The sequence below is a fragment of the Anguilla anguilla genome, chromosome 15 (assembly GCF_013347855.1).
Source record: "Anguilla anguilla isolate fAngAng1 chromosome 15, fAngAng1.pri, whole genome shotgun sequence".
Taxonomy (NCBI): domain Eukaryota; kingdom Metazoa; phylum Chordata; class Actinopteri; order Anguilliformes; family Anguillidae; genus Anguilla; species Anguilla anguilla.
In genome coordinates, this window is record NC_049215.1 from 36,138,800 (window position 1) to 36,162,322 (window position 23,523).

Genomic DNA, 23,523 nt, shown 5'->3' on the forward strand with positions numbered 1-23,523 from the left:
TGAATAACGACACCACTGGGGGGGGCGTGGGGGTACACGGGTAAGGGGATCCCCGGTGTCCTGGCTACATTCCCAACCTGGCTCTCTCAAACTTGCCACCTAATCATCCCCTGATTTAATTGGCTAAAAATGTTCTCTCCCTCTCCACCTTAGCTAATGGGTGGTGAGAGTTCTGGCGCAAAATGGCTGCCGTGCATCACCCAGGTGGGTGCTACACATTGGTGGTGGGTGAGGGGAGTTCCCACTCATCACTGTAAAGCACTTTGAGCTTTTGGGAAAGTGCTATATAAATGCAAGGATTAATTCATTCATTCATTCATTCGTTAATTCATTCACACGGGGACACAGACGGGTCCCACCCAGGTAAGCGTTACCTGTGGCATCTCCCCGATGTGCAGGTGTGTTTTCTGTTTGCTCTCGCACAGCTGCCTCAGCTGCAGGATGACCAGCTCGTTCTCCTCCTGGTCCGAGCCCGGCTTCATTCTCTAAAAAACGCGGAAGAAAGACTGTCAGCAAGGCCTGGTTTCTTTTCTTCATTATTATTTATCTTAGGACTCATCCCGCTGCAGTCCCTCTCCGGGGCAGCTGACGGTCGCTAGGGAAGCGAGCGGTTCAGAACACCGCGTTCTCTTCGCCACACCTTTGTGTTGCTGTTCTTGGCACGAGCCGCACGTTCTGCCAGAGGAGGTGACCTCACCTGAACCCGCTCAAAAATGTCCGCCTGCTCGTTGTCAGACAGCTGGGAGAGATGCCGCTGGATCGAGAGCTTTGCCCTGGGGGGGTAGAGGCCTGAGGGCAAACACACAAGTTCTGATCAGTCATAAGGGGGGGGGGCAGCTTTTCATAAACTGTCCAGTGGCTGGGCTGTGATAGCCTGTAAGGGTTGGCAGTGCAGTATAATGGGTAGGGAACTGGGCTCATACACTGTTGTTGTAACCCTGCGTAGGGTAGTTAACCTGAATTTATTCGGTATGCAGAATATCCAGGTGTATAATATGATACGCTGTAAATGTGTGGATAGAAGTGTTGGCTGAGTGGCTGTAGAGTTGTAAGATGAGCGTTTTGCTTGGGGGGGGGGCGGGCCGGTGGGGGTGCACCGGGGGGGGGGGGGGGCGTACCTTCGATACGCTCACACAGCTTGTGCAGGTCGTGCATGGGGCAGGCCTCACACAGCTTCACCTGAGTCTTAGCGCTCTGCAGAGCTGCTGCTGTGCTGAAGGCCTGTTTCAGAGTGAGCATCACCTCATCCACCTGTACAGAGACACTAAGAGTCAGCATCCCCTCATCCACCTGTACAGAGACACTAAGAGTGAGCATCACCTCATCCACCTGTACAGAGACACTAAGAGTCAGCATCCCCTCATCCACCTGTACAGAGACACTAAGAGTGAGCATCACCTCATCCACCTGTACAGAGACACTAAGAGTGAGCATCACCTCATCCACCTGCCCAAACACAACAAGAGTAAACCTCTCTCCTCTTCAAACACATCATTCAAACACCTCCTCGTCCTAAAACCGCATTATTCAACCATGTCTTCTTCATCAAACCAATTCACTCAGACATCACCTGTTCTTCAAATCACATCATTTAAAAATATCATATAAAAAATTTTCCCCTCATTCAAACTACTCGCTGTCATAAAATGAAAGCATTCACATAGTCATTGCTCTGCAAATTTGAATATCTCTCGCTGTCCTCAAAACACCATTTGTACAACTGCAGTCAAATTGACGATATGCACATATATTTCACATTCTCCATAACTACTGAAATACCCTGGGGGATATGCACTTAATAAATAAAACGGATTTGAACAGAGCAGCGGTGGAATTCCTGTGACAGCAGCAGCCGAAATGATGGGTTGTTCAGACAGATGAGGGACGTAGCAGACAGCCTGCTAACACGGAAACTGCACAACAGACAAAACCAGTTTGGAGAGAACGATAAAAACAGCCGCCACACCTACTGACGAGACTCTTCCCTCTGCCTCAACGTCACATACTGATTTCCAGATTGCCATAGTTGAGTACATTAATGCTGAGTGGGCATCTCGCAGGTGATTCAAGGTTGAAAGAGCTCATTTTAAACACAGCCTTACCCCCCAAAGAGCTTTACTGTTTGCTGAGGTCACCGGGGTGACATTCAACCAATGGCAAAAGTATGTCATCCTTAATGACCAGCCATAGCTAAAACTCAAATGGGACACCTTGCAAACAACTGTGCAGGATACCAGCACGAGCCACGCATGTGCTATTCGCAACATCACCAAGAGACAGGCCACTAACATCGTCTTCAATATAGCATTAAAAATCTGTTTCACTTCATTACGATGCTTACCCAAATGAAATGATAGAAAGACATGTTCCCAATGTCACTGCTAAAACATGGCTCTGAATAATATATGGTCACATAAATGGACAGCAATAAGATATTTATGAAAAAACCAACTGATTTTTTCCACCTCAGCCGCGATGCGAGCAGAACGCTGGGGTGGGGGGTTTACCTGCCGGGGGGGGGGCATACTCACCAGGGACTCACTAGCGCACTGGAACACGTAGCACACGTACTGGCTGGACCCCGTCTCTGCGGGGTCGCGACAGACAAACCCGAAATGGTCCGTCTGCTTAATGCCCTGAGCATCAGAGGAAAGAGGACCGGGAAACGACCGTAAGACTCTGGAGGAAGGTGTGGGGAGTGGGGGGGGGGGGGGTTGGGGTTAGGGTTGGGGGGGTCTACTCATACAGGCAGCTGCATAGAAACTGCAGACAGGGTGAAAGAACCAACCCGCTGCAAGGAGAACCAATCAGATGCAGCACTAGAACTGTACATGATTCACGCATTTTCAATCGAGAAAATATTGACTAGCTGGATTTAAAAAAAAAAAATAATAATAATTTAAAAAAACTCTGAATGAGATGTTTCTCTTTGCCAGGCGACTGTTTGCTTGTGTGTGCTTGTTAAGCTTGTTTGCGCTCTCTCCCTCTCGCTGCGACTCATAGTTAAATAGCGAGCGCTTGGAAATGTTGCACAACCAATTTTGACAAAAGGCCCAGAACACCACTCCTTAAGTCAGGAAGGTCACAGCATTAAACATTAAACCTGCGGGAAGCCGTGCCGCGGGGAACTGGGACGAGGCCCAGCGACTTTACACAGCGCAGGAAAGAAAACACGCCGCACAGCACCGACACGTACCTGCGAGCAGGAAGAAATGTCCTTGAAATTCTTCTCCAGCACCACCGACTTGGAGTCGGGGCTAATGAGGTTGACTTCAAAGCGCCCAACCTACGACACAAAATGGAGATCGTTAGCAGCTCTACTAACCACTGATCACAAGGAAGACCAGAGAAGAAAAAAAAAAACATCTCCCAGCTCTTTCTGCAGCTCCTTTCTGTCCAAACACACAAACATAATCATGGTTACGAAAGCTGGACAGAAGAGTTCTCTGGTAACTACAGGGAAACCATCTCTGCCAACGGCAGCCTTGCTAAGTTAGCTCCGTGAGCACACATAATAACACCAACGGTGCTGCAACTGGAACACGGCTCATTAGCTCCATAGCACACTTCTTACAAGGCTATTCTTATTACTGAGAATAGGAATCGACACAGAGCGGGGGCTCGATGGTCATGGTACTCAGTTTGTGGAATGCCTTTTCTGCAGCGGGAAACCACACAAACAGCAGAAGCTTGCAGAACGACAGCTTCCAAAGATTGCCATGAGACGTGCCAACGAGTCAGAGCCAACGTAAATTCCACGGGAAAGAGATGCTTCAATAACAAATGCCCAACATCGCCATAGAAACATTCCATCTGCACAATCATGGCTAACGCAAATGACAGTGCCTTCCTTCGTCAAACTACCTCTAACTGCGTGCCAAGAAAAACCGCTTCATAAATCTACAGTATTTTATTCCACAGTAATTGGACATGGAGTTACACAGGAACCATAGGTCATTCTCAGAGTTTACAAAGTAGTTTGTTTATAAGCCTTTGACGAGACCTTGAAGTTTGAAAATGAATCGCAGAGAACACCCATGCATACCAAATAAATGGTCCGCAGACAGGCTGTCCTTATTTCATGTGTTGCTTTATCCAGCGATTGTCTGGCAGTCGGAAGGTTGCCGGTTCAAACCCCGCCCTGGGCATGTCGAAGTGTCCTTGAGCAAGATACCTAACCCCTAACTGCTCTGGTGAATGAGAGGCATCAATTGTAAAGCGCTTTGGATAAAAGCGCTATATAAATGCAGTCCATTTTACCATTTTTACAGCACAGAACATGCCATGGAATGAAACCTCCATCCAAAGTCAAGGGGGGGGGGGGGGTGGTCTTGCATGCGGCTGCCCTACAGACCGTGCCACACGTCTCGTCAGATTAATGAACTTTTTACAGCCAATGTCTCCACAGGCCGACGCAGAGCTTTCCCCAAACCCCTGACTGATGGCGGGAGGGGAGGCGTGCGAGGCGGTACCTGGAAGAGCATGGTGCGGTTTTTATCCGCGTCGGTGGGCTGGACGTGGCTGGGAGCGCTGGCGTGCCTCCTCCGGGGGGGGGCCTTCAGCGGCCCCTCCCGCTGCCTCCGCTGCAGCCCGCCCGCCAGGCTGTTGCACCTGAAACATTACATTACATTACATTATACATTACATTATAGGCATTTAGCAGACGCTCTTATCCAGAGCGACTTACACAACTTTTTACATAGCACTTTACATTGTATCCATTTATACAGCTGGATATATACTGAAGCAACGCAGGTTAAGTACCTTGCTCAAGGGTACAACGGCAGTGTCCTTACCCGGGATTCGAACCTGCGACCTTTCGGTTACGAGCGCAGTTCCTTACCCACTGTGCCACACTCCGTCCCGGGGAACAGCATTTCACAGCTTCCATTTATCTCAAGCGCTCCAAAATCTTATTAAATACGCTGGTTTTGATGACGAGGAACTAAATTGGTTTTACAATTACTTATTGGACAGAATGCAAGCCATAGTGGCAGAAGGAACACAGTCTAAGTTTCTGGAAATAAACAAAGGCGTACCACAGGGCTCCATGCTTGGACCATTGGTATTTACAATTTATATAAATTAATATAATAATATAAATTAAATTGCTAGAAAAATGAGTAATTTCAATGTTGATGACACAGTCCTTTACACCTCTGCCCCCTCAATCAATGTCATACATGCAGGCTGCTTTCAATGCTATACAGATTTCACTGGCAAACCTTAAACTTGTACATCTTTGTACAAGGCTTGTGTAAAGCTATGTGGTCTGCAGGGCTAATGTGCTAAAGACCGCAGGTATCAGTAGGACCCCTTGCTTAAAAAAAACTTGAGTAAAAACGAACCTGGTGCGAAACTCCTGCTGCTCCTCGAACCCGGAGTCCTCCAGGATGCATTCTGGGAAACCCGCCCGGATGCTCCCCAGGCTCGGGCCGTCAGCGCTCTCCACCGGTCCCAGGATCTCGGGCTCCAGGCAGGTCGCTAGGACGGGGCTGAGGGGGTCGTCCCCCAGGAGGAAGTCGACGGGCGTGTGGGCGGAGCCTCGCTGGCCGTTGAGCGGGCGCGGCCGCCTCTGCTCCGCCTCGTGCTGCCGGAACTTGTCGATGCAGTCGTCCACCAGGGTGGACGGCACCCGCTTGTGCGCCACGGTCACCTTTCCGCAGTACAGCACCTCGTACTTCTGCGAGTTGTAGAAGGCCTCCTCGGCCTCCTGCTTGGGCTTGGAATCCTCCTTCAGCGCCGACTTGGACACCTGCCTGATGCTGCTGATCACCTCGGGCACCTGGGGGAAAAGCCACAGAATTAATTAGGCCCGTTTAACGCTCTGTTTCCACCCCACTGTGCAGCTCTATCGCCGGGCTCAATCATTAGCCACGAAGGGGAAATTAACACTAACTCCAAATGAAGGATAATGGTAACTGCACAAGGGTCACTGACAATGCCAAAATGCAATGTTTGCACCTTCGGAATAAATAAATAGGACACATTTCCATGTGCACAGGTAGGAAGGGAAGCTTCCCCACTAAGAGCAATACTTAGTGAACATTCATGTGCCAATCAACCTGAGCAACCATGCCATTACCTCAGGAAACACATTCCAACTCAAAGGCGGTAATAAACATGACATGATTTTAACGTTTATTTTCTTTTCTGGCAGAAAGTGCTGAAAAGCACACGACAGTGAGGAAGCTGAAACACAGTGCAACTTCCTGGAAATAAACAAAGGCGTACCACAGGGCTCCATACTTGGACCTTTGCTATTTACAATTTAGCCTATATAACAACTACTTTTATAGCACTACAAAAGCTGAAGGTAGCTTTTCAGCTCCGTCTCTGTGTGCCTCCCAAAACTCCCGTCGTCTCTGACGAAATGAAAATCTGAGCACAACCCACGCTCACCCTAACCCTGACCCACTCAACAGCCGATCGACTCTAAATGATGCATTAGCAACGCAGGCGGTCCGAATGTATCCTTGAGAAATGTCAGTCTTATTAGCGTAAAGGGCTCTGACCTCTTAATCAGTCAAATATCAGGGAATAAACACAACTTAACAAAACATACAGTGCTCTGCACCCAAAGGCAATGTCAAACACAGAAAACTTTCCACTTGAAGACATATTTGCTTTCTGGCACAGGAATAAGACAACTGAGTGAAAGGCATCATTAGTATTAATAGCAGGCAGAGGTGCCATAACTGGTGGTGGTGGTGGTGGGGGGGGGGGGGTATTTAGGACAATTCCAAGGGCCCTGACTGACAGGGGCCCCCAAAAAATGTTAGAACACATTTTCCAGGGACGGTGGGGTCTGATGCGAGATCTTTTCATGGGGCCCACAATCCCCGGTGGCTGTTGTGCTTGTAGATATGCGTGCAGATGTTAGCGCCATTGTGTACTTTTGTTTACCAGCATTAATTGCTCGTTTGTTTGGTGAACTTTACACATACTGATAGTAAATGGGTCTTCTGTGTCCTGGGAATATCCCACTTTTGTACTTCTTAGACCAACAGTTCTAAGTTCATCAGTTGGTCTGGCTATGAGTGTCTGCCAGGTGACTGTAATGCAATGCAACGCAGTGAAGAAAATAGTTCCACACATCTGGAAGCACGTTTTTCTGAAGTGCCCCTGTTATACACCATGAACCCAAAGGCAAAATTTCACAGTTATATCCTACTGGCATCATAATACAAACCACCATGGCTATTATTTTTCAGTTTCTGCCATTTCTGAGTAACAAAAAATTGCCTCTCCAATGTATATTCATTTTCCACCTCAAACCTCCTGATAACTAGACATTTTTCTCCTTTTCTGAAAAAAGATTATGCGAATGATTTGCAAGATAATGCACTACTCAGTCAGCTGAGCCCCAGCCCATTTCTGGAGACACTGGTGCATCTGTTTCCCCCGGCCTGGACTCTCTCCTGAGAAAGGAGTAAATCTGGGACCGAACACGGTCTGTCTACTGAGCACTCATGAGCTCCTGAGCCCGGGCTTACAAAACACAGGCTTTCTTCTGTCAAACAGTTATTTTTAAAAAAGAAAGTTTAAATAATGAATTACCACTTGTGTGCACAGCAAGAAAAACAAAATTGAGGGGCTCCTCCATTTAACGGAGCTGCTTGCACGCTTTTGCAATGATCACGCCGTTTTCTACATGATCCCCACATTCCCGGGAAAAGCCTGGAGAATGTTCGCCTGAAAGCGGGCGATCCCATTCAGCCGGTTCAGCTCCAGGCCCGAGATTCCCAGCTCTGAGCCGTGACATACGAAGGTAATGCCACCGGCCTGTCTCTGACACATTTACAGCAAGGCGCTGGAGAAAGTGAAAAACAAGCCAATCGATGCACCTTCCGCTGTAAATCAGACCGAACACCAGGGGACCGACGGCAGCCGAATATGACCTTTATGAAAGAGTGAGGAAGAGATTACGAGCCAAGGTCGAATGGATTACTTGTTCACAGCACCATTGGAAATGAAAAACAAATAAGCCAGCACTCTGTGTACATACTAGCCTACGCACCACCTCCATAAGAACTACAGGTTATTTGCAGACAAAACAAACACATTCCCGTTCGGTCGAGAAAACATTTGAAAAAGAGCATAAAAATCACTGTGATGTTCACGGTCCTCTGTCATTCAAAGTTTCTATAACCCTGTGTAGCATTTATCATTATTATTGTCATTATTGTTATTATTATTATTATTATTATTATTATTATTATTGGGCCCCGCTAGAACCCTGTTGTTACAGTATTCATTTTTTGAAGAACCTATCAATAACATGAGCCATTGTTCTGTGTTTTCCGTACTGATATTGAAGCACTAAAGCAACTGACGGGCTGCTCTGTTTGCAGCTAAACTGCATTCATTAGCGCTTTAAGCCGACAGTTTAACCTCCTGATCCATCACTTTAAGCTCGAGTGATCGCTCAGTCTGTTAAGCCAGGGTCAAGACACGCGTTTACATAGCCTTAAAGTTTTTTTGTGCCACAGAGGCTGAAATTTCTCCAGTCGCTCATAGGCAGGCCGTAAGCACTGCATGTGGAATTCGGACGGGAGGCTGAATGTAGGGCGACCGATTGGTCCAGATTGGAACGCCCAACTCAGTAACTTCAGTCGACATGAAGACATAAAATCCAGGCTAAAAGTCATCTTTGCACAAAATCCATTCTGTCACCCGAGCGGAGGTCCATGGAAATCCTCCAAAAGAGAGGACATACAAATGTCCATTCAGACTGAAATGAGGCCAAAGGCACCCTCCCTAGGCTTATCAACCTGACAAAACAACTGACTTTCACAAATAACAGACAGGCTGTGGTCACCTCTTTATAACCGTCTGTTGGCCAACTTCCCAGGATTTCTACTCAATTCAAGTTTCACAACAGTCATTTTAATGGTCTCCACAAAATGCAAAATCAAACCCCCTCATAATCAGTCTCAGTAAGCCTTCTTAATGCATGCTTTGCATCTACCAAATGCTCAAATTGCCAATGAAATGTTTTCTCTTAAAAAAAACAATCCTATTCAGCCCATTGGCTGTGCCTCTGTGTGGCTATAAATGGACTGTTTTGTCGCCTTCTGCAAACACGCTGCTCCACCCGGACATTTCCCAGAGGAGACGTGCCAACTCGCTCCCTGTCCCACATGCAACCATTTTAGACTTTACCATCATTAAAAATGCAGCTCTTTGAATTGAGGTCCTCGCTCTTCCTGCGCCTAACGAGGCCTACTGTCCCACGGGACGATACAGTTGGCCAAAGACTCCAAATGGCCAGTGGGTACAGTTGGTCCCCTGTGTCACTGCCCACGAGTTGCGTGGCCTTGCGTTCGACCCGCACGAGCTGCACATAAAGGTTGTTCCGCCGAAGGAATGGGCCCAAACATATGGTTCGGTATTCAAAAAGCCGAGGGACAATTCAGTGACATTAATATTTCGCATTAAAAAAAAGCATTATTTCAATTATTAACTGCTATTAACTGCCCTAGCACAGGCAACACTGAGGCAGTGTTAGCAGCAGAGCAGAGACACCAGCCCAGCCAGTCACTGAACTCAAACGCTCCGACTGTCGCAATCACTCCCAGACAAACACTGACGGAAATCTGTTTATATTGTCTTAAAAAAAAGAGTGTGAGGTTACGTGAGCTCGTTCAGCTGGCTCTCAAACAGACGAGCAAAGTGTGCTCTTACGGCGCCGTTGCAGAGACGGTTAGCGTCAGGGAAGACAGGAACTGCGTGTTCAGACATAACATCAGGCGGCCAGGGCCAGGAGAGGCTCATCCGGCCGCCCCTGACGCGCTGCGGCAGGGAAAACCACTGTTTGCCAGGGAGCGTCAGGAGAACCGAGCAGTCAGTCATACAAGGAAGGCTGTGTTCCTCCTACACCAGCACACACACACAGCTCTGTGCAGCTTCAGCCAATCAACGCACAGAAAACACACCATGTGACCGTTTCTCTCTCAGAGCTTGTGGTCACATGGGGCAGGAGGTGGTGTAGCTCCACCTTCCTCCTTCTAAACTGTCAATCAGCTCTAGGGATCACTAATTAGTATGTCCACATCACAGCTTTCTACATAAAATAAAATTTAAAAAAATAATTAAAACAATAAAAACAAACAAACAGAAAATGTGTTGCAATTTGGAACGCTTACCAGTGCGTTTCTCACCAACTTAATCTACGTCATGGGCTCAAATTTGTGCATTTGTTCCCAGTAGGATCACCACACATGTGGAGTTCCCAACATTAGGGTTAACACACTACCATAGAACACAATGCGCTTATATCTGAAAATATGTTTATGAATTTACCCGGATCCTGTAAACATCTGAATATCTCAAAATTGTTCCATCGCATTTATAAACACAGTGACACTTGGCCGCAAAAGAGTTTATTTTCCCAGGAACGTGCTGTTGAGTTTCCATTTGTTTAAAAACATTTTTGGTTAATTCTAGCATTCAACAAACGTGACATCATGTAAGGAAAAGAAGAGCACACCCATGTTTGGTTATGAGAGACAGAGCCTGTGCTTTTGGGGCCTTCTGCTTCAAAAGTATTTTCTAAAAGCAAATAACACTGTGAAATGACCCTTTTGTCATGTCACAAAAGTGGAAAACAGAAGCCGCCCGTCACTGTGGAAAAACCAGAGAGTGGCGAGGATTTTAATTTAAACTGCTTCAGTATTACCCGTGCTCAGCTCCCCATGTAAACACAGTCACCCAGGGTCCAACAGGACATGCCAACAAGCATATTAAGAGCTGAATAGAAACTTACTTGTCAGGAAAGGTCAGTAAATAATTACTTTTGCTTTAATAAAAACACCCTTTCTCATTCCGCGACGTGCAATAAGTCAGTTTGCTTTGAGCGCGATAAAGACTGGGCTCGGCTCGTCGCACAGCTGTTGACATTAGCGATACAGTTCAACCCGTGTAGCTAGCGCGATGGAAAGCCTCTCTCTTAGCAACCGTTAGCGATACAGCTCAACCCGTGTAGCTAGCACGATGGAAAGCCTCTCTCTTAGCAACCGTTAGCGATACAGCTCAACCCGTGTAGCTAGCACGATGGAAAGCCTCGCTCTTAGCAACCGTTAGCGATACAGCTCAACCCGTGTAGCTAGCGCGATGGAAAGCCTCTCTCTTAGCAACCGTTAGCGATACAGCTCAACCCGTGTAGCTAGCGCGATGGAAAGCCTCTCTCTTAGCAACCGTTAGCGATACAGCTCAACCCGTGTAGCTAGCGCGATGGAAAGCCTCGCTCTTAGCAACCCTTAGCGATACAGCTCAACCCATGTAGCTAGCGCGATGGAAAGCCACTCTCTTAGCAACCCTTAGCGATACAGCTCAACCCGTGTAGCTAGCGCGATGGAAAGCCTCGCTCTTAGCAACCGTTAGCGATACAGCTCAACCCGTGTAGCTAGCGCAATGGAAAGCCTCGTTCTTAGAAACCATTAGCGATACAGCTCAACCCATGTAGCTAGCGCGATGGAAAGCCTCTCTCTTAGCAATGAATAAAAGACACTGTGCAGGGCAGAGGCACAGGCCGCGGTCTCCATCCACACACGCAAATAACCCACCATGGGTCCTTCTGACCCGCGGCCCCTTCTCTATCTGCGGCCCTCAATTATTTCCCCAGTTGCCCTGTCTGAATAAAGCAAAACAAGCGTCTGTATGAAAGAAGGGTTGACTGTCCACTCTCCTTTTAAACAAAAAAAAAGAAAGATGTCTAGATTGGCTATGTGGAAAAAGTGGCTAAGCTTCCTATGTGGAAGCTTAACGTCCAAAAGCCTACATAAATATTACAGCAACTCTAGGTGTGCTTCTAAACAAAGCATTTGCCTGCGTGTATATGTTAAATAATGCTCTTGCAAGCTCTGCCAACATGGTCATCTATAATAGTACAGATGGAGCTGTTGTGTGTGGAGTTTGCATGTCCATGTGGGTTTTCTCTGGGTATTTCCCGTAGGTATGAGTGTGTGAGTGAATGGTGTGTGTGCCCTGTGATAGACTTGCAAACTATCTGACTCTCACATGAACCTGACCAGGAATTAGCAGGTATAAATAATGGATGGATGGAAAAAAAGGTCACGATCTCAAAGAGAAGAAATATGAAACGCGTTATTAATGAAGGATGACAGGGGGTGAGCCTCTGTGCGTCATTGATTTCTGTCGTCCAGATTGCTGAATTATAATGACAGGCCTAGCACTTCCTAGCCAGCAACCGCTCAGAGCTGAACGGCGTTAGTGACAGATGATGCAGATTAGGAACCACCTCACGCTTCCAACTGCGTCCTGCAGACAGAACAGTGACCCATCCAACTGACAGACAGAACACTGACCGAGCCGACTGACAGACAGACTGGACACTGACCGAGCCGGCTGACGGACAGAACACACTGACCAAGCCGGCTGACAGGCAGACTGAACACTGCCCGACCCGGATGACTGACAGAACACTGACCGAGCCGACTGACTGACAGACAGAACACTGACCGAGCCGACTGACAGACAGACTGAACACTGACCGACCCGAATGACTGACAGAACACTGACCGAGCCAGATGACTGACAGACAGAACACTGACCGAGCCGACTGACAGACAGACTGAACACTGACCAACCCGGATGACTGACAGAACACTGACCGAGCTGACTGACAGACAGAACACTGACCGAGCCGACTGACTGACAGAACACATTGACCGAGCCGGCTGACAGACTGAACACTGATCGAGCCGGCTGACAGACTGAACACTGACCGAGCCGACTGACAGGCAGAACACTGACCAAACCGGCTGACAGACAGACAAAACACCGAGCGAGCCGACTGACAGACAGGCAGAACACTGACCAAGCCGACTGACAGCCGTCAAGAGGAAGAACGCCAAGGTCATCCTCCACAGACATGCCATTCTGGAACCACATACCTGTGTCACATGACCTACAGCAGAATATACAGCTCCACACCACACAACAGAGCCACAGCACAGACCACATACCGTGCACCCTGTAACTATCAAGAGAAAAATTAAACAGGGGAACTATGTATAAAAAGGGCTGAAATTCATACACAGACCCCCCCCCCCCCCCCCACCGCCACCATAAGGATTCAAATATCTTCAAATTAAAGCTGACATAACATTCAACATTCAAAACCATCCCGACTTCATTTTCTCCACTTTCCTTTTATTGAATCCATTTCAACAGACGTTGTTCTGTTAGGTCACAGGCCCCTGCGAGTTTCTGGGTTAAGCCACTTAATATCATTACCAGCACCGCTAACTGAAACAAAGGTGACCAATCACAGCTCCAGATTTGCTCGCTCTCGTGCAGCGTCCGGAAAGGGAAGTTACACTTTGAGAGAGAATTTCCTGCAATCAGATAAGAGCCTGAAAACAACCCCACTGGCACTAATCCGATTGATCAGTATTCGGCTGGCAGGCAAAGCAGTTTCTCATTTCAGACGCCTCTCTCACTTGTGCGTATAAACGTCTCTCATCTCCCTGCCACCACCATTTCTGAAGATGTTTTCAGAGTCTACGATTTCAAACGTTCAATACCGTGGAAGGAACTGGAACCCCTTTGTTTAAAAAAAAAAAAACTTGCTTCAAAGAGGCACAAACACAACAGTGTGCAGTGCCTTAACTTCAAGAGAAAATAGAGTGAAATCATAATTTTAATTTAGATCACCTCAGCCATCAATAGCCTGGCATTACTCCAGCACGCTTCTTACCGCTGACCTTTCATTGACCGCTTTGAGACCTGTTCGATATTACTGATCTTTCAACTACTCTGAAATGAGAAACTCGATTTACTGCAGCCTTAGGAACTTCTGTCTGTGATGAAAAGGCAGGGCTCGGTCGACTATCAGAGATTAAAAGAGGCATAAGAATCCATACAGGTGTGGAATGGTGCAGGTGAACACAGAGGATGTGGCACCAGCTCTGGTAAATCACCCTGTAATGATGCGATTCTGCACTCAGCCAATCACGGCACGCTTAAAAGCGACCCTACATCACCACAATACTGCTTTGTGATTGGCCTATTTTTGTTGTGCGTTCAGCAGCACCTGTTCCACCGACGCATGCAGTTCTGCAGGGCCGGGCAGCTATATTGCCCCACGCCATCTGTACAAACATCCAAAGCACCCTCGGCACCCGACAACGAGCCGGACGCTTAAAAGCTTACAGTCCTGGACGCGTGGAAACTGAGCACATCGTTAGACTCAACACCATAACTGAGCACATCGTTAGACTCAACACCATAACTGAGCACATCGTTGGACTCAACACCATAACTGAGCACATCGTTGGACTCAACACCATAACTGAGCACATCGTTAGACTCAACGCCATTAACAGACCTTAGAGGCCCAATCCACCAATACTGTGCAAACTGACTTTTGAACTGCAAGATTCTCAGCCCTCAAAAAAAGGAATCTCTTCGTTTATTAAAATGCTTCAAGCACATCCTGCCTTCTGTAATATGCATTAAAAAAAACTAAACACTAAAGGATGTGAGTGGATAAATGCTAAATATCTTATCTGCAAAAATGCCAAAATGATCTTTCATCAAATAATTAAAGAAATAAGCATGTTTGCATATTTTAGCATGCACAATATGGCTTCCATTCCATGCCAAACAATTAATGATTCACAATACAGGGCCTATGTTCTGTTGTGTGTCCTTCATTTACAACATTTGAAGTCGTGCAAGTGGCAGGAAAATTAAATTGTTTTTTCAAGGTACTTAAGCAAGGTCTGTAGGCGCTATGCAACTAACCAAACACAATTAACACCAACGAGCTTTCCATTGTGAAATTGCCTGCAACACCTGAACATGATAACGCTATAAGACCACAGAAATAACCTTTCAAGCACACTTATCGTTTGTAAAATGAAATCAATATTAAAAACCTTGTTAATATCATACAAATATTGTTGCAATTTGACATATACAAGTCACATATTATTGTCAGTTTATGACTGCAAACCTATGACACCTACAACACTGACACTCTTTTCTGATGGACTAAAGTGACGAGTCTATTTGAATGTCTGAATCTTGAATGCTGAATAGCAAACATTTATACGCTGTAGGATGACATCTCTTGGCTGTAAAACTGCATATATTATTTATGAATTCATTGGAACAGCCCTGTATTTCCCAGAAAGCTATTTATTACATTCTGCATCTTACTGACCAGGTAATATGAGACACTGCCCCAGATTACAAAAGGAGAGCGAGAGTAAGTATAGCACCTGAGGACCGTAAACAAGCTGGCCTGTCCACACCAGATATCCAACACTAACACAGCTTTAACGCTTTGACCTGCCCGTTTACCTTCACATCCAAAGTCACATGCCTTTCACACAAGTAGACAGGTCTCCATAACATTATTTTATTAAGGAAAATTAAATAAATCTGCATGGCACTTTAACCAGTGCCATTTTCTGTACCTCCTCCACTCTGATCATGTGACTACTCAACTCTGCGATCGCCTTGTGATGTCTGCCTTCTTTCTCCTGCAGGAGAAATGCATCAGTGTGCACAGGGCCAGCCTGTGTGCACACGCTCCAACACAGCTTTACAAGAGACAGGTTCAGACAGACCGAGGCCATCATAAAATAATCTGCAGCACAAAAAACTATTTAGCTTTGCCAAAGATAAACCCCACCATTACGGATATAAGGGTTGACACCTCACCAACTGTGAACAGCTCATCTTAATTACATCCACATTTCGGGCATCAGAAACAGCTTCCATTCTTTTACATGCTGTCCATTTATAAGGCTGCATATTTTAGGGATTCATATTAGACACCTGGCTCAAGTCCACACCTGGGAATCGAACCAACAACCTAGCGAAAAACCTGGAACCGTTACACTACACTGTCACATTTCCACCTACGCTGCTAACTGGACTGACACAACACTCCCAACTGCACTGCTAAATATTTGAGCCAATTACTGGAAGGGGATACGAACTCCAGAAGCACTTCAGAGAGGCAGCTGTAGGCTTCAGTGGCCGTGGGCTGAGTGACTGTATGTATCTGCGGATTGGTAACCAGCTCTAACAGTCCTGTGCCGCGCTGTGGAAGAGAACGCTGGCTGTGAACATAACCGCCGTGGCAGAGAACCTCCCCTGCACAGGACTAGCGTGAAGTGGGGCAGGCTAGCCTGCTGGGCACGCGTCCAGGGGCTGCCTTACCTCCTAACTCCTACTCCCACTTGGATCACAACGCACCGTGGGGTCAAACGGGTCACACGAGCCTTCAGAATAAAACCAGGCCGAGGCAACACACTGGAATCCATGCAAAGGGTCACTACCCTGTTCTAACCCGAGTCGCCCTCAAATCTACAAAGACCTTTAGCACAGGCAAAACAATAGCACAACCGTAATACCGTAACCAGTCACTGGCCATGTTATTGCTTCTGCGTGTGCTAAAAGGTTCTGTTCGTGCTAAAGGTCTTAGGAAGTCAGGTCCTGCGTCTGAACTTCAGAGAAAACAGAGAAACAGACAGATGACTATGCCCAAAAAAGCTGAACATGATCATTTATGCCCTTAATGTCGAGAGGTCCATGATCGGTATCTGGAAACAACATGCATAGCAATGAGGGGAAAAAAACAACAAACAAAAACAATGTAAAGACTGAGCGTGATCAACAGCAGCAGAAGTGACTGTCCAAAAAAGAAAAGTGAGAGATGGAAGCGGATGCATGTGCTGACTGGGCCCAGAAGAGCAGCATTCTTTAGCAGCGTGGAGAGCTGCAGCTTCAGAACGCGTTCTAAATATAGCACGAGAGCATGCTCCGGCCTTCTGCCCTGCACAAACACTTCAGCCCAAACTGCACACGTTTAATGGGCTGCAAAGCCCTCAGGAAACTGTGCTGCTGCAGACACTGAAAACTGCCAAACCCGGGACCCAGGAAGTTACAAATAACCTTCACAACTTTCGCCCAAGGAGTATAGAGGAGATAATATTTACTTACATTTGTGCATACATACACACACACATACATGCGCGCATGCACAGACACACACACACTTGCGCGCGCGCCCACACACACACACACACACACACACAGACAGACATGCATGCACGCACACACACACAGACACACGCACAGACACACACACACAAACACACAGGCACAGACACACACATGCGTGCACACTCATGCACATGCACACACGCACAGACACACACAGACACACGTGCACGCACACACACGCACAGACATGCACACACACAAGGACATTCAACACTGGAAAGCCAGCATCCTGGCAGCACAGGGATTACAGACGAGGCCGACTGGCCGAACCGCATGGCACTCGGCCGGTTTTTCTAGCCTGACGGGGCGACGGCGAAGCGCTGCAGGTGTTTACGCCCTTCAGCCCCGGCTCCCGCCCCCAGGCCCTTCAGGCTCCGCCCCCGCCCTTCAGCCCCCGCCCCCAGGCCCTTCAGGCCCCGCCCCCAGGCCCTTCAGCCCCCGCTGCCGCAGCCCAACCGCAGAGACGCCACTCTCACTCCCACACCAAGCATTCCAGCAATGTTCACACCGCAATTCATCACCGCCGCCGCGGGAGTCAAAACACCGCAGGAGAACACAAACACGCGCGGGGAGAGCCCGCACGGCTCGCTCTATAATGAGCACGTCAGCCAGACGCGAGCAAAAGACTGATAAATCCCCAATTTAAAAGATAGGTATTGTTTTTTAAGGCCAGTAATGTCTGTTACCTGGTATAGAACTGAGGCCGCTATCACAGCCACAATCACTTCAAAACAGGAAATGAAGCAGGAAGTGCTGCCCTTCTGTCATGCGTAACCTCATCAGAGAGTATCAGGGACCTGCACCCCCCACTACAGAACAGACTGATCCTTTCACCCCCCACTACAGAACAGACTGATCCTTTCACCCCTCATTACAGAACAGACTGATCCTTTCACCCCCCACTACAGAACAGACTGATCCTTTCACCCCCCACTATAGAACAGACTGATCCTTTCACCCCCCACTACAGAACAGACTGATCCTTTCACCCCCCACTACAGAACAGACTGATCCTTTCACCTCTCATTACAGAACAGACTGAGCAGAGCTGCAATCTCCCGTCTGGCTCATTATCGCTCTGAAACCTGTCCCCCACTGCAGCCTTATCCCGAGCGCAATGCGCGCGCCCTTCAAACTGCACTTCCTGTCGCTTCTGCACACCGAGGAGCGCAGGCCTGAGATAAAGCCCAGCGTTTCGGCCTGCGTGTGGGGCATTACGCCTGCAACAGCCAGACAATCCCGTGAGCTCTCCTCCAAAAAATGCCTTCAGTACACAAAACAAACGCTGGTTTCCAAAACAGCTTCTCTGAGTGCAGGTGCCTGTATGTACCAAGCACACACACATGCTCCAGGCTGCCAGTCCCAATTCTCCGAACCTCTGAGCCTCTGGGAGAGGGGAATAAAATAGGAGACACACAAAAGCCTAATTCTTGACAAAGAAAACTGCAACAAACATGCAATCAATGGGCTTGCACTTCAGTGGCAGTGCTGTAAAGCCCTTTCACAGAGAGATCCTTTGAGCTAGGCACTCCAAGGATGGATGTTTAAAACTGCATAACCGCTCAACTTAGTCTACTTCCAATGATAATGTAGCCATTTCTTATATTGGAAATCCTGTTTCTTTTTTCCCTTTTTTGCAGGCTGGTCTCAATGCAGCAATAATGCTCACTAAGGCCCTGACTCAGGAAGCCACCGGGAACAGTGGCAATGGCATAATAAGCTATGGCAGCCAAAACAGACCAGCTGAGATTGGAGAGCATTTAATCTTAACAAAGACCACAGCCTTCTTCCACATCCTCCCTTTGCAAACTGGCATCCTATGCATAACTGACTTCCACACACTTTGCTGGCATTAACATGTTTTAGATTGAGGAAATGACTCGCTTTCTAGGACAGTGCAATTTGCAAACTGAGTGCAAATTGGATTCTAATGATCTTTTTGTACACCTGAAAATACCTAAATGAGCCATATAAACTCTTAAAATGCCACAAACTTTTATAAACACAGGAGCCAGCCTCAAACTGGGAAGAAGCCCTTACGTGCAGACTCCAGGAGAACCTTGTTCAAAGGCTTCTAGGACGTTTGAACTTATTTGATCTATTCAAGTCCACATTTTAGTTTTGATGTATTTATCCTGTTTAGGTACGCACTTCCATAAATACAGTTTTGATTCTCCATGTGAACCGTGAAAGGACAGAGCCATCAGACCAGTGTTAAAGCTGTTAAATGGCAAGAACTTTGTCCATCTGTCAAAAAACATCACATCGCCAGGTTACACCACTTGACTTTGCAAAATAAATGACATCCATTTGATTCCCTCGAAGCCCTGCACCAAATCACACTAACAGTGTGATGAAGTGAGAAAGTATCTGTTGCACAGAGTGCTAAATGATAATCTTCTGTCACGAATGTCCTTATCACATCTGCATTATGCTGAAAAAATGACTGAAATCATAAAAATTATTAGTTTGGTTGAGAAGTTATTTTCATTTTGTTCATCATGTAGGCTAATACAACAGTGCGGTATCTACGGAGATGGAGAAGGATTAGAGCAGACAGTGATAATTATGGGGGGGGGGGGGGGTTCCTCAAAAGGATTACAGTGTGGTGTACAAATGTGGAACAATTCACTTCCCTGAAAGCTTTCACAAAAGACAGCCAAACTGAAGAAAAAAAAACTGGCGTACTGCACACAAAGAGAGCGCTACCAATACAGCACTGCTTTGCTACATCAAGCAAATGATCTTATTACACATTGATCTCCGTGTGGATCTCAACAAACACCCAGGCCCCAGACAGCACGCCAGCAACCTTTAATGTGCGAGGTGTTCAGGTTACGAACACTCACCTTTGCTGCGTCAGCATCGGTGGATAATTTATGGCACTTTAATAATTCATCAAATTTACAAAAGATGATTTGCCACACCACAGCAAACACTGCTGCATTAACAGTTAACATTTACAGTACATAACTAGTTAAAACCAAATTTAAAAAACGAACAATGGATAAGAGTAACTCTGGATAAGAGTGTATTCTAAATTAATGCAATGCTGTATTATGCAATTAGCATAATAAGTAATACAACAACAGCAATGCAGCACATGCAGTCATATCTTATTTTTGCAGACTATGGTGTGGAGTGTTCTATCAGAATGTACACACACACACACACACTAACACCGATAACACACACACAAGCACACACACACTAACACAGATAACACACACACACACACACTAACACACACAAACGCACAAACACTCATACACACAACTCAATACAAAGGCAACCAAAAACCTCAGAAATAAAGAGAATTACTGGTAAATAAAGACTGATTTTAAACAAACAAAAAAAAACCCCATTGTGGTTGCACGTGATTACCATACAATAACAGTCCTCCGGGCTTGGTTTCCGGGTCATGGGCGATATACCAGCGGCAATTAAAAAATGCAGCATGTCTTCCTGACTGACGCTGGTCTAAATTTGGAAAGCTGTGCAGCATTCATAATTTAGTGATGTGCTCACAGAAACTTTTCAAAGCGCCATTTCTGACTGCAGGTTCAAATGTGAGGCGGGAGGCCCCGGATAGTGTCAATGCTCCCAACACCGTCTACGCTCTGGAAATGCCCTGCAGTGTAAACACTCCCAACACCGTCTACGCTCTGGAAATGCCCTGCAGTGTAAACACTCCCAACACCGTCTACGCTCTGGAAATGCCCTGCAGTGTAAACACTCCCAACACCGTCTACGCTCTGGAAATGCCCTGCAGTGTAAACACTCCCAAAACCGTGTACGCTCTGGAAATGCCCTGCAGTGTAAACACACTGTGCATGCAGGGTACACACACTCAATATATTGATAATTATGCTGTAAAAACAATCAATGCAGTTCACGCTAGTCCAGCCTGTGGGCCCCATAAAAACACATTCACCAACCTGAGCAAGGTTGGGCACTTCCGGTCCTGGAGGGCCAGCGTGTATGCAACTATGCAGGTTTTTGTTTCCACCAATTAGCCTGGCTAAATTAGCTACCTGGCTGTTTACACTAACACTGGTTCACTGGTAGATTTGATCACAGTGAAACGGTTCATATAGGGGCACAAGAACAGTGTTCATTTATACCACCAAAATGTCAGGTGGTATAAATGTTCAGGCTAATTAAGTAATTTCAGGCCAGAAGTTGGCATAAAAACCAGAAACAGACTCGGCTCTCCTTGCCCAATTTTGAACTAGAGGGAGGGAAAACTCAACTATAACTATAAGTCTGAACTCAAAAGCTGACCTCAAGAAATAATCCACTTCTTTTGGTAAATAACCAAGACAACCAAAAATAAAAAATAAAGCTAAATTTGTACAAAACTTTTACACGGTATCAATTGGTTGTGATATTAGGGCCACTGGTAAGTTTACAGTGATAAATCCAGCTCTTGGGAATTTATTCGATTTACACATAATTGTGCATTCTGAACCACAGCTATGAATATCAAATAATGTTAATATTCTGTTAACGCCACCGAGAGAGAATGTAGCCTATACGGGGAATATCACAGTATGACTGTCAAAGAACAGTATACTTAAACTCTATTTTCCATTCCTTTTCAGTGGTTTTACAACACAGCAAAAACACACCATCTTTTTTTTTTTTTTTTCTTTGCAATAATCTTCTGAACTTTCGCTAAACTTCAAAAGATTGACTGTCACGTGGATGTTCCTCGCTTCACTACCCAAACGGTGTTCGGCACTAAATTCCAAATATTCAATGCACATGAACTAGGCATAAGAGCGTAGGTAAAGCCATCCGGACATTTAGCTGTAGTAGGCTACATCATAATATGCGGGTCCACAGTCTCAACTGGTGCACTTACACCGTGACTCAAGTATAGGAATAATCCATACGCTGAGGTGGCCGTTCACATTTACACGAACTAGTTTGGTTGTCATATACATTAGCGCATGCTGTATTTGTGACACGTGTCCCTCAAATACCTTGTTGGGATCGCTCGCTCGGAAAACATGGCATGCCATTTCCGACTCTGGGTTGTCAGGCTGGCTCCTGATCAGGTAGGCAAAATAGGTGAGGTCGTGGCTGTTGTGAATGAATCGTGAAATGAACTGCGCTTTGTGTTCGAAGATGAAAATGGACGCGTTGCTGTTATTCGCCGGGACGCATCGGATGAGTGGAGGCATTAGGATCAGCTCAACTTCCCTGGCCTGGACGGGTCCCGTCTCGTTCTTTTCACTCTTCCTGCGAATCTCTGCCACCAGCCAAGGGAGCATGGGCAGGGTGGTGCGCCTGTCCAGCGGTGACCAGCCCATGTAACAAAGGGCAAATCTTTTCTCCACTTTCGATGGATTATTCCCTTTGTCATCCTGAATATCAGAGGGCCTGACCTCCATCTGGATGTTAATCTGAGGGCAAGCGAATGCGCGTATAAAAAAAAACCTACTGTTGCTGAATTTCAGCAATATCCGAGTGCCACCTAGCCAGGCTAGTGCATTCGATTGGCGAAATAAAACAGCCTTAACAGTCACTGCTTAGAAGTGAAGTAGCCTCTAACTTGCAAGCTAGCTGGCAACCTTCATATTCCATTACAGACTGGAAACTTCCTCTTTTCTATGGAAAAAAAAAAGTTATCGCAACGACCGCGAAGGTAGTACACACGCTCCTCGTGCAGCAGTGCTAAAAAGCTTGGGCGCAAATGTGCTCCTGTCGAGGCTGGGAGTGTGTTTGTTCCTTTCTCCCTGAATCCATCAATTAGACACTTGGCGATGTCCGTCCGAAGGCACGAGTCCCTTTTTACTTGCATGGGACGCTTTTACTCCTGCACGCGCCGTCCTAAAACGTGGCGCTCCAAGACAGCTGAGCGAACACTACCCTTGTTGTAAGCAAAACAACACAGTTAAAACGACTTTTCCCCACTTCGGTTATACCCAACACTCGATCAATCGCGTGTCCTCTCAGATTTGCATTGGACCTGGTGCCCCTTGTTGTCCCCACGTCCCTGCTACAGCCAACCCAGCCAGCTAGCAATGTTTGCCTCCGCTTTGTTGTACTGATTCCTAAGGAGCTGGGTCGGGTTGCTCCGGGAGGAGTGGCTGTACGTGACAGGTTTCCTATCGCATGTGCAGAGAACAGGCACCGCTGCGTCCTTACGCTAGGAGGAGAAGCTACACGTGACCGCACACACTTTCGCCTGTTCCCGTCAAATGGTGTGGGTGGGTCCTTGTAGACCACGCAACTGTGCTTGTGGTCGAGGCTAAAGCCTGGTAAAAGCCGATGTACAAACTTTACATCAAGCTTTTGATGCACAAAAGCTTGTAACCGATCTGTTTTAAATGTCATGTTAACTTTTGTTTCCTAAATATTGTTCACAATGCATTCGTTTTAAAGATGGAAATATTGATTGGGGGATTTGGATTGCCCTTCATTCATCAATACGTTACATTACTTATGGTTTCATCATGGCTGGTGATT

At 46.7% G+C, this 23,523-nt stretch overlaps 1 protein-coding gene across 6 annotated transcripts in view; it reads right to left on the bottom strand.

Moving 5' to 3' along the window:
- Positions 1-23,220, bottom strand: part of tbc1d4 (TBC1 domain family, member 4) — a 41,016-nt gene extending 17,796 nt beyond the window's left edge. For 3 of the 6 annotated variants that reach the window (XM_035393135.1, XM_035393131.1, XM_035393133.1), the window contains exons 1-8: positions 22,035-23,219; positions 5,349-5,785; positions 4,473-4,611; positions 3,197-3,286; positions 2,532-2,636; positions 1,119-1,251; positions 698-789; positions 375-485 (exon numbers count right to left, since the gene is read on the bottom strand). In XM_035393135.1, coding sequence (XP_035249026.1) covers positions 375-485; positions 698-789; positions 1,119-1,251; positions 2,532-2,636; positions 3,197-3,286; positions 4,473-4,611; positions 5,349-5,785; positions 22,035-22,445 — 1,518 coding nt within the window. In that variant the 5' untranslated portion in view covers positions 22,446-23,219. Of the gene's footprint in view, positions 1-374; positions 486-697; positions 790-1,118; positions 1,252-2,531; positions 2,637-3,196; positions 3,287-4,472; positions 4,612-5,348; positions 5,786-22,034 lie in introns of all 6 variants that reach the window. The other 3 variants (XM_035393132.1, XM_035393130.1, XM_035393134.1) reach the window with 2 other exon arrangements.
- Between the last annotated feature and the right edge of the window lie 303 nt (positions 23,221-23,523).